This window comes from Panicum virgatum, chromosome 3N (genome assembly GCF_016808335.1).
Source record: "Panicum virgatum strain AP13 chromosome 3N, P.virgatum_v5, whole genome shotgun sequence".
In the NCBI taxonomy this organism is placed as follows: domain Eukaryota; kingdom Viridiplantae; phylum Streptophyta; class Magnoliopsida; order Poales; family Poaceae; genus Panicum; species Panicum virgatum.
The window spans coordinates 20,014,657-20,033,297 of NC_053147.1; the positions used below are offsets into that span (position 1 = coordinate 20,014,657).

The 18,641-nt window shown below is 48.8% G+C and overlaps 3 protein-coding genes and 1 long non-coding RNA gene across 5 annotated transcripts; 3 read left to right on the forward strand and 1 right to left on the reverse strand.

Annotated features, from left to right (window-relative positions):
• The first annotated feature begins 218 nt into the window (after nucleotides 1-218).
• LOC120664941 (proline iminopeptidase-like) lies at nucleotides 219-4,090 on the forward strand. Its single transcript, XM_039944332.1, has 11 exons — nucleotides 219-370; nucleotides 504-721; nucleotides 874-972; nucleotides 1,069-1,179; nucleotides 1,259-1,321; nucleotides 1,435-1,528; nucleotides 1,796-1,893; nucleotides 2,044-2,145; nucleotides 2,550-2,663; nucleotides 2,973-3,047; nucleotides 3,752-4,090. Exons 1-11 carry the CDS (start codon nucleotides 283-285, stop codon nucleotides 3,845-3,847), a joined length of 1,158 nt encoding a protein of 385 aa, XP_039800266.1. The 5' UTR covers nucleotides 219-282; the 3' UTR covers nucleotides 3,848-4,090.
• A 325-nt stretch (nucleotides 4,091-4,415) lies between these two features.
• LOC120664942 (rac-like GTP-binding protein 2) lies at nucleotides 4,416-7,191 on the reverse strand. The gene is made up of 8 exons (XM_039944333.1): nucleotides 6,660-7,191; nucleotides 6,208-6,295; nucleotides 6,014-6,123; nucleotides 5,587-5,650; nucleotides 5,406-5,470; nucleotides 5,243-5,308; nucleotides 5,026-5,138; nucleotides 4,416-4,768 (listed from the first exon to the last, which is right to left on the reverse strand). Exons 1-8 carry the CDS (start codon nucleotides 6,756-6,758, stop codon nucleotides 4,735-4,737), a joined length of 639 nt encoding a protein of 212 aa, XP_039800267.1. The 5' UTR covers nucleotides 6,759-7,191; the 3' UTR covers nucleotides 4,416-4,734.
• A 5,294-nt stretch (nucleotides 7,192-12,485) lies between these two features.
• LOC120664943 lies at nucleotides 12,486-15,205 on the forward strand. 2 transcript variants are annotated; one of them, XR_005671061.1, is made up of 6 exons: nucleotides 12,486-12,661; nucleotides 12,750-12,862; nucleotides 13,333-13,380; nucleotides 13,498-13,537; nucleotides 13,657-13,699; nucleotides 14,890-15,205. It is a non-coding gene; the product is annotated as an uncharacterized LOC120664943 (long non-coding RNA). The 2 variants fall into 2 exon arrangements; XR_005671060.1 differs by having other exon boundaries at nucleotides 13,333-13,537.
• A 218-nt stretch (nucleotides 15,206-15,423) lies between these two features.
• LOC120664944 (beta-arabinofuranosyltransferase RAY1-like) lies at nucleotides 15,424-18,641 on the forward strand. Its single transcript, XM_039944334.1, has 5 exons — nucleotides 15,424-15,964; nucleotides 16,088-16,343; nucleotides 16,444-17,157; nucleotides 17,286-17,532; nucleotides 17,819-18,641. The coding sequence occupies exons 1-5, from the start codon at nucleotides 15,468-15,470 to the stop codon at nucleotides 18,295-18,297; spliced, it is 2,193 nt and encodes a 730-aa protein (XP_039800268.1). The 5' UTR covers nucleotides 15,424-15,467; the 3' UTR covers nucleotides 18,298-18,641.

Genomic DNA, 18,641 nt, shown 5'->3' on the forward strand with positions numbered 1-18,641 from the left:
GTGATTACCACGTGACTTAGTTAATCCCGTCATTAGCGTCCTCTAATGACAGGACGCGTCCGTACGTGAATAAGCCGTTCGGAAGGGGGTGTCCTTCCGAACCGGCGCGTCTGTTCCGGAGTATAAATATGTAATCACTGGTCACTTAACGATTAACAAGAGAATCATTCATCCAAACCACAGTTTACTTTTAATAAACCACCGGCCGGCTAGGCTCTACGTCTCTACCACTCTACCATACCAGGTGCCAACCACCCCTCCCCTCCGATCGGCCGCAGTCAAATGATCATCGGCCGCTTCCCCCACGCCCTCGCCTCCCCGCTCCGCGCCCACCGCCCCACTCCCCCACGCCTCTCGCGCACGCCGCCAGGTAACCGCCGCCTCCTCGCCACGAGAACCCCCCTGCCACCGCGATCCCCGGCCTTATCCACCCCGCCGTCCTCGACGAGCGGCACACACGGGTTCCCGAGTCCTGACGTGGTTTCCGGCGCCGCTCTCTGCAGGGGGACGGGGTTTGGGTCGCCTGCACCTGCAGGCGGAAGGCACGCGCCGCCGCTGCCGCGCGAGCGTCTCCTCCGCCCCGGCCGCCGCGCGGATGGAGATGGACCCGTCCGAGGTGAAGGGCCTGTACGCGCAGGTCGAGCCATACGACACCGGGTTCCTCAAGGTCTCCGACGTCCACACCATCTACTACGAGCAGTCCGGGAATCCCCAGGGCCATGTGAGCGTCTGATTTCTGATTTCTCCCCTCTTCCGTTTCGGATTGTGAGATGCCGGGGGGCATTTTGTTTCCGAATTCGCTGCCCCTCCTGTTATTAGCCACGGATTGCACAGGACCGACCGTGTAGCTTCTCATCCCGTCGATTTTTGCAGCCGGTGGTGTTCCTCCACGGGGGTCCCGGCGCCGGCACGTCGCCTGGCAACAGGAGGTTCTTCGACCCGGAGTTCTACAGGATCGTTCTGTTCGACCAGGTCACCTTGTCCACTCTCTCACTCTCGCGTCCTTGTTTGTCGTTATTGCTAGAGGATTCCATTTAGTTGTTTAATATGGGTTTTCTGTGGTTTCAGAGGGGCGCAGGCAGAAGTACTCCCCATGCTTGCTTGGAGCAGAACACTACTTGGGACTTGGTAGCTGACATTGAGAAGCTCAGGGAACATCTTGACATCCCTGAATGGCAGGCAATTATCTTTTCTTTCCCCCATCAGCTTTGGTTACTCACTCTTCTGCAGTGGAACTTACTGTTCTGATATAATGTAGGTGTTTGGTGGTTCATGGGGAAGCACCTTGGCTCTTGCTTACAGTCAGACACACCCTGATAAGGCAAGTGATTTATCGTCCATTCCATTTCTATTGCACCTGAAACTTGTATAGCTTACAGGTATGCACAGAAGCTATATTGTGGATCTAATTAACACTCCTTACATGCTCACCAGGTCACTGGCATTGTTCTAAGAGGAATTTTCTTGCTTAGGAAAAAGGAGCTTGATTGGTTCTATGAGGGTGGTGCAGCAGCCATTTTCCCAGATGGTTTGTGTTCTCAATTTTGTGTCGTAGAGAAAAAAGTGCTTCGTATTACCAAATCATTTTTCACTGTTCCAGAATAATACTGGCTACTTTTATTAATCATGTCATCATCCTTTTCAACGACTATACTTGAAGTTAAATGGCAAACAAAAATGTGTTCTGTTGTTCGCTTAAATTATTACTTTCTAATTTTATGAAAGAAAAAACAACCTATGTGGCTGTAACCGCTTTTGTTTGAGTATATTAATAACTTTAGTTTCAAATCTGCAGCATGGGAACCATTTAGAGATTTTATTCCTGAGGAGGAAAGGAATTGTTTCATAGCTGCATATAGCAAAAGGCTAACTTCATCTGATCCTACCGTTCAGGTATGATGGTCCCGAACAAGTAAATATGTCTAACATACTTGTATGCCTTCCTGTAGTTTCTTAATTTCTTTTTCCATGTTATTACTCAGAAGATACCGGTAGCCTTTCATGATTCTTTTGATAAAGAGACACATACCTTTTCCCAATTAGATTGAAGCTGCGAAGCGATGGACAATGTGGGAGATGATGACTGCGCATCTTATCCAAAATAATGATAACATTAAACGAGGGGAAGATGACAAGTTTTCACTGGCAAGTCTTCTAACAAGCATCTTTTTTTTAGTATCATTACCATTATTATTCCAATTCCTTTTGTTTCACCAACTTAATGTGTTCATTTTTTCCAGCTTTCATTCTGATCTTTAGCTTTGTATAGAGATTGAGAATAATATGTCCTTCAAGGGACCTGTACAAAATTAAATTGTTTATACGCTCAATATTAGTCAATAAGCAATCATTGTATAATTACAATTTGAAACATATGCCATAATGCTAATAAACCGTTGCAACCGATGGCTGTAGAAATCTGCAGTGACTTTGTATTTAAAATTCATTTGCAACATATTTCTTTCTAAGGCAGGTTTGATGTTTCTATGAGTTATGTGGTCGAATGACATACTCCCTTTTATTTGTTGTCACACGATTCATTTTTGCAGGCATTTGCAAGGATTGAAAATCACTATTTTGTGAATAAGGGATTTTTACCCTCGGACTCATATCTATTAGACAATGTTGACAAGATTCGACATATTAAAGCTTTTATTGTACAGGTATGCTTGTCATTAAACTTTGTTGTTTACACAATATCCATGTGCATCTGCTGCTAGCTGGGTATATCTGTGCATATCAGTAATGCATGGGTAAATGGTACATGTTATGTTTCACGCATCAAGGCTGCACATTGCCTGTAGCTCTTCATCCTCGTTTACCTTCAATTATCATTACACTTCTGTACAATCATTTAAGTTTTTGTTGTCTTGCGTTGTTGCCTGAATAAGTTGGAACCTCAAAACCATGATGGAAATGAAACCGCTAAAAAGTGCCAGTGTGCTCGTACCTGATTACTTATTTTGTTGCAGGGGCGTTATGATGTTTGTTGCCCCATGATGTGTGCTTGGGATCTTCATAAAGCTTGGCCTGAAGCAGAATTCAAGGTACAACGACGCTTCAAACATTCTTCTAAATACCATATGCTATATTCATGGATGGAGCTGGTTTTAATTGGAATGTTAATATTGGAGCACAAAATAGTTTCTCCAAAGAGTTTGGGTCTTGAATGAACCAGTGGCGAAAGTTGGTGTCGTCTTGCTTTTTTTCAATCAACATAGGTCACTGTCAATTGATTGTGGTTTTTTGAAGTCTTAAACTTTTTTGATAGTATATGGCCACTAAACTGAAGCTGGAAGACATGCTGTGTTTGTACTTTTGACGATGAACCAGTGGCGAAAGTTGGTGTCGTCTTGCTTTTTTTCAATCAACATAGGGCACTGTCAATTGATTGTGTTTTTTTTAAGTCTTAAACTTTTTTGATAGTATATGGCCACTAACTGAAGCTGGAAGACATGCTGTGTTTGTACTTTTGACGAGCGCCATACTAAATATTTATAGACATCTTTATTTGACTTGTGATGTGCCATATGACTAATCATTTCCAACATGTTTGCTAAGCAATAATTCTCTGCGTGATTTAACAAGAGCTAATATGGTATTGCATACCACTGTTGGACACACCTGGCATCTGCATAACCAATATTCAGAACCCTTGGCATATTGACTAGAATTTTCCAATTTGTACCTTATGCTCTTAATCCCTGGTAAATTTGACCACTTACACTTATAATTCCTCTACTGGATGCAGGTGGTCCCAGATGCAGGCCACTCGGCCAATGAAGTAGGTATTGCTGCTGAACTGAGGTCAGCCACAGAAAAGCTGAGAGACATGTTGCGAAAATGAACAGGCCAAAGGCATACATGTGCATTACCCGTCTGATGATGAAATTTATAGGCGCGGAATAAAGCCATGGCTGTAGTGGTTAGCAGAGCTTGATTGGAATGTGTTTTTTTTATAAATGTCACCATCAAATATCCCTTTGCCAATCAGAGCATTCTTCTTGACTCCATGATATCTTTTAGAACCGCTAAATCCCTTTGCCAATTGTTTGTTGGTTCAAGCAATTGAAATTTCAAGATTGGGCTATATCTAACGCAGCCTAGCTTACACCTTTTCTGGCTACATTTGCCGGTAAAGTTAGAGAATTGTTGGTTCAAGCAATTGAAATTTCAAAATTGGGCTATATCTAACGCAGCCTAGCTTACGCCTTTTCTGGCTACATTTACCGGTAAAGTTAGAGAATTTGTAACAAAGTAATGCCAAGTATCCTTGAACACGCTCTGGCTTACTTGATCCAATCCCATTGCAGTTACCAAGAATAAGAACCAGTAACTATGCCGGCTGAGTTTTATGGGCTTTCATCCCATAAAACTTCCTCTTTCTCTCTCCTTACCATGTTAGCAAAATTAATAACGTGGCATAGAATTTAATACCAGGAAACTTTCATTAGGACTGGTCTTTATCTTAGTACTAAGTACTTATACCACATCCCTCTTGCAAAACATTACAGCAATCCTCGTCTAACAAACTTCTTACATGACACTGAAGTCTGGTCAGTCAGTCCTGACGCACTAAGCCTAAAAACCCAAGCATATTGAAGAGCCAAGGAAAAGCAAGAGCAGCAGGTATCCATGCTGTCCCAGTCTATAGCAAATTCACTTGCCACAAGCCCACAAGTACACAACAGATACACACATTCACGTTTTCAACTCCCTCGAGGCCTCGACCTCCTAAGCAGCACACGTGCTGCCACACATCAGGTTCCTGCGGGACAAGCAGAGTCATTACAAGAAAATCAGTTTCATCATTCGCTCCAAAATTTTGTTTTGAAGTTTGAACTGTAGTAAGCCAGGCGGCTTCTCGATGTAATAGAAGTATATGCCAGTTTTTGCAGACTTGTACATTCTCAATTTATCTCAAGTCTTCAAAAATGGATGTTAAGATTTCACTGGTTTGAAATCACTATAACAGTCTAGTATCATCATGATCCAACTAGTAAACGATAGAAAGATGAAGCTTACATAATGGAGCATCCGGAGCCGCGCCTACTTTTCCTCCTAGCAGGCATTGCCTCCCTTCTCCGAGGGGGCTGAAGGACCACTTTGATGGCAGTATCAAAGACAGCCTTGACATTCTAGTATGGCCAACACATCATTACAAAGGTCAGTATATATATGTCAAAAGTCAAAACTCAAATTAACCAAACAATAATCTATATTCAAAGTAGGACATGACTACCTGTTGCGTTTTGGAACTGCACTCGATGTAAGCTGCAGCACCAATCTGCTTCCTCAGTTCTTCACCCTGCATAACAAGAGTAAGAGGGATAAGAATAACAGCATTCAGCTGGTATGATACAGCATTCAGCACTTAAAAGTAAGTAGACGATGAAAGAGCTAACCTGTGCTGTTGTGATTGTTGAAGCTCCGGGATGGTCAGCAAGGTAGGCTCTGTGGTCACGGAGATCTGGACAATCCAACCAAATTCCTTGATTAGCTATTGGAACTTGGAAGAACAATCATGACAACGAATATGGGGCATTAAACTTCATTGAATCAAGGCCACATTCAGATTTTCCTCACCTAACTTGGTCCCAACAAGAACAACTGGAACATTGGGTGCAAATCTGCGCAACTCTGGCACCCACTGTTTGGTCAGAAATAGAATGATCAGTTCATAATGCTCCAGCAATGATAAGCACATAATCTGAAAATCAGAAACTGCAAATATACTTCTAGGAATACTACCCAAGGTGGTCAGTCACAAGAAAAAATAATGCTCTTCTGCAGCTACTTTGTTCAGTATCATTATCATGTGTCAGAGATTGAGATATCTGAAATCTACACTGGAAAATCAGGTTTTCCTGGATCATCCCCCCCTCCCCTACATAGGCAACTGCTGATCTTATCTGCACTACAACACCAGGCTTTCTAATTCTCGGGTTCTCTTCCAGTCTCCCTACAAACAGATACCCACCAAACAAAGCACTTGCCGATCATATTTGCATACCTTCTTAAGAACATTCTCATAGCTTGCCCTGCTGATCAGGGAGAAGGCCAGCACGAACACGTCTGCCCCCCTGTAGCTCAGTGGCCTCAGCCTGCTGTAGTCCTCTTGCCCTGAACGAATAGAACAGACAGAGCAATTTCAGACATTGAGCCACCGTGGTAAAGGCTGAGCTGCGAAATGGGAGGAGGCAGTACCAGCAGTGTCCCAGAGCCCCAAGTTGACGATGTTGCCATCCACGGAGACGTTGGCGCTGAAGTTGTCGAACACCGTGGGGGTGTAGTCCTGCCAGAAATCGCGAGCAGAGCGCCGTCAGTTTCAGCAACCAGGGAACTGAATGCGCATCGCAAACTGATGATTCCCGAAGAGGAAAGGGACAGGAGCAGATGAAGCAGAATACACATGGTGATGATGAGTGAGTTTAAAGTGCCCACTACTAATTCCGGAAAACATCAAACGAACCAGCTTGGATTCAGAAACAAACTGAAAAATGTACCGCTCCTACCACTGAACTGCCAGGTCTGTACGGGGAGGTGAGAAGAAACGACCCAAAAGATGAGCGCCAAATCGAGCAGAGTGAATCTCACGGGGGAGGAGATGGGCGGCGCCGCGAATGGAGGAGGGAAGGGAAGCAGGCGCCCGCGCGTACCGTGGGGAACTTGTTGCTGGTGTAGCAGATGAGCATGCAGGTCTTGCCCACCGCGCCGTCGCCCACCGTCACGCACTTGATGAACTTGGTCACGCTCATCTCTCCCTCCCTCTCCCAACCCTGCTTCCTCCTCCCTCTTCCTCCTCCCGCACAGGCAGAGGCGGCGGCTGGCTGCTGGCTGCTGGCTGCTGCTACTACTAGTAGAAAGTAGAAACAGGACAGGAAGGAAAGCAGGAGAGAGCGAGGAAGACAAGAATGCTCGCTTGTCTTCTCCGAGAAGGCAAGCCACTCGACTCCCACTCCAAGCCAAGCCGGGCAAAGGCGGCCTGCCGCTTCCTTAAAGAACTCGCCGCTCGCCGCTCGCCGCTCGCCGCTGGCTGTGGTGCGCGCTGGGCGCTGCTACCGCTGCCGCTGGCCTCCTCGGGAGGCGCGGTGTAAATGCGACGCGCAAGGGGAGGGCAGGCCGCGGCCGGTCAAGGTTGCTCGCCTTGCCGCAAGCGCCCTTCTCCTGAGGCCAGCTGCGCTGACAGCTCTCGCTCTGACGGCCTGCTGCCGCAACTGTTCCTCACAAAGATTGCCCTCGTGCTCGTGTTACGGAATCTTAAATCGCACACGTCATGTTCCGTGCTGCGGTAACGTGATCACGGATCGGAGGACACGGTACGCCCCCCCCCCCCCCCCCCCCCCCCCGACCCTCCGTGCGAGCTTTGAGCCTACTAGTTATAAAAAAACAAATCAGGTGTCTCCTTAGTACTGTCTTGTGAAATGAAAAGGGTAGGACTCGTGTGCACGGAAAACGTTCGAATTTGTTAAGCTCCAGCTCAACGTTCAAATCTGGGGGAGCGTTTTCATTCCTCCCCGAAAGAAAGAGTCAAAAAGGAGTCTGTCGGTACCTGCAAACTGGGTGCCCACTCCTACTGTACTAAGACTCGCCTAGTTATTCGTAACTACGTCCAAAGGAGCTGAGCAGCCGGACTTTTTGGGTCCGACTCCATCTCACCGGACCAACGGGCCCGGAACCGCTTCTCGCTCGGGGACAGGTCCGGTGTCACCACGTGTCCCAGAGGTGGAAATGCTCAGCACCTGTGGCCGCGGACCCGGACCCCCGCATGTAGGTCCGAGACCTCCACGTGCCACCCGGACTCCCGCAGATAGGTCCGGGACCTCCGTGTGCCTATCCGGACCCCAGTGAGCTCTCGGCTCAGCTAGCTGCTCGGAAGGGATCCGGAGCTGCCACGTGTCCCGCAGGCGCAGGCGCGAGTCTTCTGCTGGAAGATTCGCCCACCCACCGAATTCAATGCGGGTGGTTGAGGCGTGCTCTGCCGCCGCGGCACGCGGGACAGCTTTTGTCAGGCCTCACTGTAGACCGTATATTACCGAGGTACACAGTGCAGCCGCATGCGCCGCATCCGCGCAGAGCCCGTCTGCCGCATAAAATGGATACGACGGCACGGCACCCTTTCATCATACCGTCTACGCCGCAAGCTACACAGACGTTCAGCTACGCGGTAGGCTACCGCAAGCTAAGCTCTGGCGCCATTTCGACAAGACAGGGCATGGCTATGCCGGACGGAAGATTCCCACGGGCAAAACAAGGAAATCCTGGAATAAGGTCTTCGTCGCCTGCAACGCCATAATATCTGTATAGGATATTATTTTATACTACATCGCTGTGCCCATCTGTCGGGGACCTAACGGCTATGTACACTCCTCCCTTGAGATATAAAAGGGAGGAGTATGTAAAGCCAAGCCAAAGTCAAGTGAAGGCAGACACAACACAAGCTCGGATTCACTCCGAACAATCTCGTTCTCAACCTCTTGAGAGCACAAGCAATACAACACACAATGGACGTAGGGTATTACGCTCCGGCGGCCCGAACCACTCTAAATCTTTGTGTGCTTCCGTGTTCTTACGCCTCTAGATCGAGTATTCCTTGACTGCCCCCAAGCACATCCTACAGTTAGGATTAGGCGGGTGCATTCCGCCACCTGGCTGTGATTTTCCACACCACGATATTTGGCGCGCCAGGTAGGGGCTGTTTGGCTTTCGCTTGATCATCGGCTCGGCATCACCATGTTTCAGGTGGCGAGCGCCCGGGGGCCAGAACTCGCACGGCAAGCGCCCGCGTCAGCAGGATGGCGACAGCGGGTCATGCTCTCCCAGCTCGTCATCAAGCAGGTCTGGGGGAGCACAGATTCAACAAATCCCAGCTCGCAGCATACCTCACTCATGTGAGGAAGCCCACTCTGGCGGAAAGCCGACTCCGGTCGCACCAAGCCCGCTCTGGCGGAAAGCCGACTCCGGCGGAAAGCCCACTCCGGTCGCACTAAGCCGACTCTGGTGGCTCTCTCCGACGTAAAGCCGACTCCTGTCGCACCCCCGACTCTAGATCTCTGTAAGTCCTACCCTTAGAGGCTCAGTAGGGAATAAAACCTTTTTTCTTTGTAACTAGGTAGTCCTACCCTTAGAGGCCCAGTCCGGTGAGCCTCACTTGTGGAGGGGTCCGGACCTCTGCGAATCAGGTTCAGGAAAGCGTACTCACCCTCCGGGGAGGTTCGGAGCCGTGTAGCCGCTTAGTCTGGTTCCGTACCCTAAGCCTGCATGCTCTACCTCCCTATGGCGAGTACCGTAGTACCTAAGACTGGGGGCCTGGAGGTCCGGACAGCTCCGGCCTCATAAACCCGTGTTCTGGCTTACATCGCACATCTCATGTACATCTAGTTATAAAGGAAAAGTTTATTCTCAGTTCGCCTCTAAGGATGTTACATTCCAATTTCAATCTACGCATTCTGTTTGCGCTAACCCCCACGTGGTTTCTTACTCTTGCGCGGTGATTGTGGTCCGAATTGAGTTGGCTAGTTAGTGACTTAGCTCGGGACCCCTCATGGAAGAGAGGGGTTTGGACCCCTGGGAACCTGCAGGTTCAGAGAAGCGCACTCATTCTCTGGGGAGGCCCGGAGCCGTGTAGCCGCTTAGCCTGGTTTCGTACCCTAAGCCTGCACGCACCACCTCCTGTGAATGAGTGACGTAGTATCTAGGACTGGGAACCTGGAGGTCCAGACTTTCTCTTAATCTAAAGGCCGGCCCCTTGAGCTCCGTTCACTGAGCTTAACTGTCTATCTCAAAGGATCACAGCCAACAGGATTTGGGACCCGTGGGCACGCTACTAAGCATCTACTTTGAGTCATGTGCAGGTCCAAACGTGATGATGCAGTAGGTGACCCAAAGGATGGACGGCGCAAGACAAGACCCTTGTGGCGCGCACCGCTGGGCGCCAGAAGCAGCCAAGTTGCTCACAGTAGTGGCCCCACCTGCGGGTTCGTTGCCTCTCCCGAGACGGGCCCGGGGGCCTCTTTCGGTACCCTGAAACTGGGGTAGCCACTCCTACTGTGCCAAGACTCGCGTAGTTATCCGTAACTACGCCCTAAGGAGCTGAGCAGCCGGACCCCTGGGGTCCGACTCCATCTCACCGGACCAACGGTCCCGGACCCGCATCCCGCTCGGGGATGGGTCCGGTGTCACCACGTGTCCCAGAGGTGGAAATGCTCAGCACATGGGGCCGCGGACCCAGACCCCCGCAGGTAGGTCCGGGACCTCCACGTGCCATCCGGACTCCCGCAGATGGGTCCGGGACCTCCACGTGTCTATCCGGACCCCGTGAGCTCTCGACTCAGCTAGCTGCTCGGGAGGGGTCCGGAGCCGCCACGTGTCCCACAGGCGCGGGCGCGGCGCGAGTGTTCCGCTGGAAGACTCGTCCATCCACCGCATTAAATGCGGGTGGTTGAGGCGTGCTCTGCCGCCGCGGCACGCAGGACAGCTTTTGTCAGGCCTCACTGTAGACCGCATATTACCGAGGTACAAAGTGCAGCCGCATGCACCACATCGGCGCAGAGCCCGTCTGCCATATTAAATGGATACGACGGCACGACACCCTTTCATCATACCGCTTATGCTGCAAGCTACACGGGCGTTCAGCTACGCGGCAGACCACGGCAAGCTACGCCGCAAGCTACGCCCTGGTACCGTTTCGGCAAGACAGGGCATGACTATGTTGGACGGAAGATTCTCACGGGCAAAGCAAGGAAATACAGGAATAAAGTCTCCGTCGCCTGCAACGTCATAATGTCTGTACAGTATGTTATTTTATACTACATCGCTGGGCCCATCTGTCGGGGACCCAACGATTATGTACACTCCCCCCTTGAGATATAAAAGAGAAGAGTACGTAAAGCCAAGCCAAAGCCAAGTGAAGCCAGACACAACACAAGTTCGGATTCACTCCGAACAATCCCGTTCTCAACCTCTTAAGAGCACAAGCTATCAACACACAGTGGACGTAGGGTATTACGCTCCGGCGGTCCGAACCACTCTAAATCCTTGTGTGCTTCCGTGTTCTTACGCCTCTAGATCGAGCATTCCTTAACTGTCTCAAGCACATCCTACACTTAAGATTAGACATGTGCATTTCACCACCCGACTGTGATTTTTCACACCACGACAGAGTCCGACGCTGCTTTTCCTTGCCCTGTTTGCATATTCAACCGATCGCCAGCGGCAGGGGGGAGCGGGGGAGAAGACTGGAGAGGGGCGGGCGGTGGGCCCCGCACGGGCCCGGCCCACGAGGAGGCTACCCCCGGCACGCCGAGCGGGTCGGGGATCCTGTCTCCACGATCGCTCGCTTCAAAGCAAGAGGTTTCGCTACCGAAGCAGGGTTGAGTTCAAAAAAAAAACGAAGCAGGGTTTATTCGACCGGTAACAGCACCGCGCAGCTGGCTGACCCGTGGGACCGCATTGGTGCGGGGACCACGTGCCAGTTCCGCTCCTCGACCTTCCGCTCCTCTGTCTCCATGCCTGCTCGAGTCCTTTTCTTTTTTGAAAAAAAAAATCGAGTCCTTTTCTTTTCAACGAGCTTTTGATGCCCAGCGGCAGCGAGCACCGAGCAAGCCAGCCACGCCGTTTGACAACGGTTTCCGAGGCGCGCGGGAGTCGGCCGGGCTGTCCTCTCCGCGGACTCCCCTCCCCTCCACCACCTGCTCCTGCTCTATGCCCTGCTACGGGTGGGAATTAAATGGCCGATCTACTGCAAGCTGACGTCCCACCAGTCACTGACAGGCCGGGCATGCGGGGCGCTGGACCCACACGCAGCTGGTGGGGTGCGCGGCGAGGAGCAGTGGGTTGCTGACTTGCTGGCTGCAGGGGCCTGGGGGATCGGGATTGAATGCGTAGGCCTTTTGGGGGCAGAAGGCCGTTGGACGAGTCCAAACTTGTGATTCGAAATTCCTTTTTTTTCTGGAAGGTGATTCGAAATTCCTGCCCGGTACATGCATGAATCGCTGCGCATTAGGCCCAACTGGGACGAGCCCGTCTTGATTGGGCCGTGCCCACCCGGTCGGAAGGCCTGGCACCACGAACTCAGCCCATTTGTTCCCGCATGTTAACGATCATCTTTTCTGCAGCGGCAAGTTAGCTTGATTTTTCCTTCAAAAAAAAAAGCTTGATTTTGGCCGAAGAACTCAATCTCCAGCTGCTCAAAACGTTTGAGACGACAAATACAACTCGACTGACATGTGGTCCCATATACACATGGCCCCACCTGTAAGTGACTATGCGGGTATTCCCCCGAAGGCTTCCAGGCTCTACTGTGTTTTCTTTACAGCGCTTTGCTTTCAGTTAGGCCCAGTTTGGAAGCCCAGTTCCATGCAGGGTTCCCCGTCGTTTCCCCGGGCCGGCAGCCCATGCGGAATTCTTTCCCGCGGAGTCCAACATGCGCCTTTGGAAGCCCGCTCTGTGGGGGTTTCCGGCCCGGGTGAGCCCAATAACCCCGTGGAATCGCGCCCGACCTACACACACCGGGGAGAAGTCCCCGTCCCTCGTCTCGCTTCGCGGAGTCGCGAGGTCGAGCAGCAGAGCGCCGCCACCGCCTGCCGATCTCCTCCGACGATCTCGCGACGGCCGTTCTCCTCCGCCGGTGTCCCTGCAGCCACTTCATCCTTCGTATCAGGTGATTCCCTCCCCCCTCCCCATCCCCATTCATCTCTCTGCCCCTGCTAGGGTTTCTTCTCTCCTCTCCTCTCATCTTTTTCTTATAGATCCTACTGAAGAAGTCTTGCGATTAGGAGCAGATCACAAGTGAGCGGGAGATCTGACACAGGCACTCCTCTTCCTCTTCCCTGGCCCTTCCTAGGTCGACCTCGTGTTCCAGGTAAATCTCAATCAAACTCTGATGTACCGTGGCTCCGAATCCATGTCTGTACTCCCAAACTAGCCCTTAGTTGAGACGTGAGATGTGTGGTTGCCCGCAGCGGTAGGCTATCGTTGCTGCCAGTCGTCTCTGAATTTTTTTGTGAAACCGGTAGGTTGAGTGCTGGTTCCAATACTAGTTCATTCGGTTACCATCATTCAATTGTTGCAGAATTTGATTGGCTTTTGAGAAAAAGAAAAGCTTACAAATAGTAAAGCACATGTTCGGTGACCAGGGGAAATACTACGCAAGTAGTACTAATAACTTTTATGTTGCAGTAATTGAATTCTCATGTATTGTGTACTACTGTTCAGAATGCATTGAGTAGCTTTGGGTACTGAAAGCTTGATTTAGCTTTTGATGGTTCACAATTCGTATTTGTTGGATGTAGTCCCTGTGTTTAGTACTCAATGTCAGTCTTTTTGTTTCAGTTAGCAGAGTCTGATAGTTAGCAGTCTGTCTCCATCCAATCCATCCATGTGAGTACACTACACACTTATTCAGCAAGCTAAGTCAGGCCGAATAGGAATAACAGACGACCCTCCTGCTCAAGGAAGCCACCAAGATCATAATTTTTTGCTGCCTGTCATATGCAGACTTTGGCTCTTATAAGTTCCCGGTACAATTTTTCTGAAAGTAAGTCATAATTATAGTTCCCATATAAACTATATTTGCATCGATGAGCTACTAGTTTTAAGTACTGCTTGTAGGCTATGAACCCTTTACTGATCGTCTACACATGCTATTATTTCCAGAGTGCTCAGCGGATGTGCGATATAAAAACTAAAGAAAAATCAGGTATGTTTGGCTTGCACTTGAAATTAGACTGCTAATATGCTTTTTTAGAGTAGAACTGAATGAGCAGTGAGCAGGCATGGACTAAATCTAAATGTTCTAGGAGAGATTGGCTTGTTAGTCTTTATTTTCTAGTACTAGGATGAATAAGCATATTAGCAGGTACTGTGCACATCCAGTTCATAAGTGTTTGCACAGTAGCAGGTTGTCATCCTTGCACTGCATAATTGTAGTTGCAGGCTATTCATAGCACTAGGCAAACAGATCAGTAGCTACTGACAATCCAGATATTACTTATTTGTTTGTGTTTCCATGACATTACTGGCTGGTAGTTACATAGTGTTGGACTGTTGGGATAGCTCTGGATTGTTTGAGTTTTAGTAATGCTCGTGGAAAAGGCTTAACATGAGTAGTACTCATTAATTAATACTTGCTGTTCTCTTTGTACAACTTTGTTGGCCCAGGTAAGCTTCATTAAGAAACCATCGTTCATCCTGAAATGCTATTTTTTCCAAATAAGAAATTTAATTGAGGATCTCATCTGAAACATTCATTTTTTGCTGTATTAATTGCATCCATGGCTGTCATTTGCGGTTATGTTTGATGAAAAGCAAAAACTAGTACCTACTATTCCAATATGCTGTCAACTATATTCTATATGCTGCTATTTCCATATGATCTAGTTTTATTCTATACCTGGCTAGGTGCTCCTTATTGCCTTGTGAAAATATATGATCTGCTGCTACTTATAATTAGTTACCAATTTCTGCACAATATATGATTGATTAGGCAGCTCCTAATTCATCCAAATTAATATATTGGGTCTAAAGTAAAGCTAGCTAGCACTATTTTTCTAATAAATAATATTATATCTACACTAGAAACTCGTTGGATGTGCCTGTAGTAGCGTGCTAAGAACTCTTTGTCACACAAGTTAATGGGTAGTAGAACTCAATCCGGCAAACAGGAAGTATATCTATGAGCAGTGCTTTTAATCTCAATAGTTTTTTTTCTTGAAATTTGTAGTTGATCTAGTCAATGGTAAAATGTTGCTCTATCTGATGCAACTTCATGATCTTCATCAGTTCATTGTATGTCATGTGTGCTGCGTGAACAGTTAAATTTTAATTCATGCTGATCATATTCTTACTCCTGATTATGCCTAGTGTTGTTTTTTTTTCATCCTTTGGCAGCTTGTTCCCTGCGTGCTTCTGCTTCTGCTGCTACGGGTCCTGCAAGTGCAGCCTCGACCTTGAGTTCCTCTGATAACTGCTAATTGAAGACTTGAGATCGATCGTAGAGACAAATTTGTTATGTCCTATATTGTTATGGTTTATTATCCTTGTCATGGCTCAAATGGTTGAGTACTTTAATCAGTAGAATTTTTCATGAATTTTTCAAGCATTTTATCCTGCTGTGTGATGGATGGATGGGACATGTTGGGATTTGATGAATGGAAACTCTTGCTTGCAATGCAACGGTTGAGAATGAATTGAATATTATTTTGTATTTGCAGGTTTTGATTTTTTGAAGTGCTAATCTCTTATTTGAGACAAACTTTTGACTGTAATGCAATCTGCTCCGCCCTGGTCTGCTAGCTTGTGGGAGAGCACCGCAATGCTGCCGGGATGACACCACCCGTGGGGTGAGCACGCCCGGGTACGATCGTGCACGGGGTTCCCCCGCAGGGGAGGGATTTCCCGGGGGCTACTCCCCTCCTTTTCCAAACTAGCCCTTAACGTTTGTGTCTCGGTCCTTTGACCTCCGCTCAATGACAGGTCGGCCCCACCAAGCAGCCGAACAAACTACTCTACGCTCCCTCCGCCCGGCCGCCGCGGCGCGCGCCCAGATGCTGCTCCCTTCGCACCACCGCCGCGCTCCCCCGCGCCGCGGGGGGCGCAGGTCCCGGGGCGGCATCGCGGAGCTCGCCCCGCGTCTCGTAGGGTGCCTCCTCCTCCTCGCCCTCGTCGCGGCCGTGCTCCGCCTCTCCTCCTCGTCCTCCCGCGCGCGCTCCCGTCGCCAACACGAGGGAGGCGGCAGCCGCGAGACCCTGCCCAGCGGCAGCGGGGCGACGCCGAGGGTCACGATCTTCTCAGCGACGCGCCCGGCGCCGGAGGGCTCGCAGGCGCGGCAGGAGCTGGCGGTGCGCTCATGGCTGGCGCTCCCGGGGAACGTCAGCGTCGTGCTCCTAGGCGCTCACGCCTCCTCGCTCGCGGTCGCCGGCCGGCTCGGGCGCCGGGTTACCGTCGATGCGGCCATCGATTCCTCGTACGCATTCCCAACCCCTCTAACCTCATAATCTCGCGTAATACAAGCTCCCCTCAACCCGGTTCTTCAGAGATTTCTGTTGCAGCATGGAGCTGATCAGTGCCGTCTTCATCCTTGGTTTAGGTTCACGGGGACGCCGTTCTTCCACTCGATCGTCGCGAGAGCACAAGCTGCCTCTGACTCCGACATTTGCGTCCTTGTCGATGCCGAGATCATCCTTCTTCCCGAAATTATCGACGCGTTGGCGCATTTAAGCAAGGTTGATCGTGATTGGTTCCTTGTTGCAATGTCGCGTAACATCACCGAGTTCCATTACCAGCTTGCTGACAACGGAAGCCACTGGGTACAGGCAGATGGTAAAACAGTGAGCTTCAGGAAGGTACCTTTTCCTCCATCTATGAACAATGTAACATTCATAGAAAATTACCACCGGTTGTGTACATGTAGCTTGCTGATCAGATGTTCTCTGTCTCCATTAGTTGCGCGAGATTCCAGCTGACAAGTGGGCACCAGAAAGCTCTGACAGGGGGATGATTGTGGCGTGGAACAGTCCGAGCAGTCCTTTACATGCCGGAGTTCTGCCTTCGTTTCTTTATGGAAGAGGAGCACATAATTGGTGGCTGACTCACGAGGTTCTATCATCTGAGATGAGACTTGTCTTTGATGCAAGCAGTCTGGTTCTTGGATTGTATCCTGAAAGTTTTAGCTCGATGTATGGCATGAGCTCGAGTAAGAGTGAAAGACTACCTGCTGGATCCTGGGAGTACAGTGTCAATTGCCACCTTGCTGCAATTTATGGCTCCTATTGCTACCCATTACCGAGAAAACACTCTACTGTGCTGCATAAAGTGGTAAAGCAATCTGAAGACTATTTATTCAGCAAAGCTGACGAGCTCACTTTGTCAGATTTTGTTATCAGCAAAGAAGAAAAAGCCCATGGAGGAAGAGGCAGCCTATGGAGGAATGAAAACATTTGCTCTTCTGGACATCTGCACAGCTCTAATCTTCCATATTCTTTGAGCATGCTACTTGAGCTTGCTGCTGATAAGAATAGGTCTGTTGTCCTTGGTGTGGCTGGAGTAAGTTACAGGGACATGCTCATGAGTTGGGCTTGCTGTTTGCGTCATCTTAAAGTTACTAATTTTATAGTCTGTGCCTTAGACCATGAGACCTATGAATTCTCAGTTTTACAGGTAGTTATTTTCAATCACCTCCTTTCTTCCCTAAAAAAAATCACCTCCTTTCTTCTCCAATTCTTTATTTTTAACCTCTTTACTTTGCAAACCACAGACCACCTCAAATCGTTTAATCCTAATTCTAGGGTTTGCCAGTTTTCAGAGATCCATTATCACCAAAGAACGTCAGCTTTGATGACTGCCACTTTGGAACAAAGTGTTTTCAACAAGTGACAAAAGTGAAGTCACGGATTGTTCTGGAGATACTAAAACTGGGATACAATGTGCTGCTGAGTGATGTTGATGTTTATTGGTTTGACAATCCAATGCCATTCCTGTACTCGCTTGGGCCTGCTACATTTGGAGCACAATCTGATGAATACAATGAGACAGGTGATGACTACAATTTTCTGTTGTTTCTTCCAGTTTTGGTTCTCTTGACAATGCACACCTGCATCTATCATTGGCCATTGGGTCAAATTCAGCTGTAACAAGAGTTAGTTTAATTTAGGTGGCACAGAGTTCTTAAAAGAAAGTAAATGACACAAAATTTGACCTAGAAATATGAATATGGCATATTGAATACGTAAAAGAAATATGGTAGTTCAGTTATGTTGATTCTCTAGATGTAAGACCCCTGCTAATTTTTGTTGTGTATTCTCACTGCTGTTGGTTATAGGTCCCATAAATTCGCCATGGAGATTGAATTCAGGATTCTACTTTGCTCGCTCAGACAATGCCACTGTCACAGTGATGCAGATGATAGTAAAGCATGCAGCTGATTCTGGTTTATCTGAGCAGCCGAGTTTCTGCGATGTCATGTGCGGTGAAAATGGAACAAACCGCATCAGTGACGACAAATGCCTGGAGCCCTACACAAACTTGACTGTTGTTTTCTTGAACCGGGACTTGTTCCCCAATGGAGCTTACAAAGGTCTATGGGAGAAGCATGATGTACTATCAGCTTGCAAGGAGCTCGGCTGTTTCATCATGCACAATAACTGGATAAATGGGAGGAAGAAGAAGCTCCAGCGGCAGATGTCCACCGGGCTGTGGGACTATGATTCTACCTCTAGGCTGTGCTTGCAGGATTGGAGTGATAGGGGTAGCTTCAGACGGATGAGCCAAATTAATCTGTTTGAGGACACAGACAGATAATTGACAACAACCATGTACCCATGGTTTTTTGCCAAATCTCATTTTATAAAATTATCTGCTAAGAGCCTGTTCGGTTGGGCAGTATCGGCTGGCTGGACCTCCCCCCGGTCCCACCAGCCAGCCGCTCAAGCCCCCAGCCAGCGCTGGCTGGAGCCAGCCAGCCGAACAGGCCGTAAATCTTTATGGCAATAATGCAGAAAACTGCATTTGTAGTATTCGCACAAACTTGAATTCTATTATATCTGTATATTGTTTTTTCCCCGGGTAGGTAGATGATATTTCTGTACTAGAAAAGGAAAGAACTCTAGTCATGAATACATCCACCAAATATGAATATACGCAAA

Coding starts and splice junctions, on each gene's coding strand:
- LOC120664942 (XM_039944333.1), bottom strand. CDS start 6,758: ATGAGCGTGACCAAGTTCATCAAGTGCGTGACGGTGGGCGACGGCGCG. Junction 6,296..6,659: donor CCAGCAACAAGTTCCCCACG/GTACGCGCGGGC, acceptor GATTTCTGGCAG/GACTACACCCCCACGGTGTT. Junction 5,471..5,586: donor TCTTGTTGGGACCAAGTTAG/GTGAGGAAAATC, acceptor TGGATTGTCCAG/ATCTCCGTGACCACAGAGCC.
- LOC120664944 (XM_039944334.1), top strand. CDS start 15,468: ATGACAGGTCGGCCCCACCAAGCAGCCGAACAAACTACTCTACGCTCC. Junction 16,344..16,443: donor AAACAGTGAGCTTCAGGAAG/GTACCTTTTCCT, acceptor TGTCTCCATTAG/TTGCGCGAGATTCCAGCTGA. Junction 17,158..17,285: donor ATGAATTCTCAGTTTTACAG/GTAGTTATTTTC, acceptor TCCTAATTCTAG/GGTTTGCCAGTTTTCAGAGA.
- LOC120664941 (XM_039944332.1), top strand. CDS start 283: ATGATCATCGGCCGCTTCCCCCACGCCCTCGCCTCCCCGCTCCGCGCC. Junction 1,322..1,434: donor GTCAGACACACCCTGATAAG/GCAAGTGATTTA, acceptor CATGCTCACCAG/GTCACTGGCATTGTTCTAAG. Junction 1,894..2,043: donor CATCTGATCCTACCGTTCAG/GTATGATGGTCC, acceptor TTTCCCAATTAG/ATTGAAGCTGCGAAGCGATG.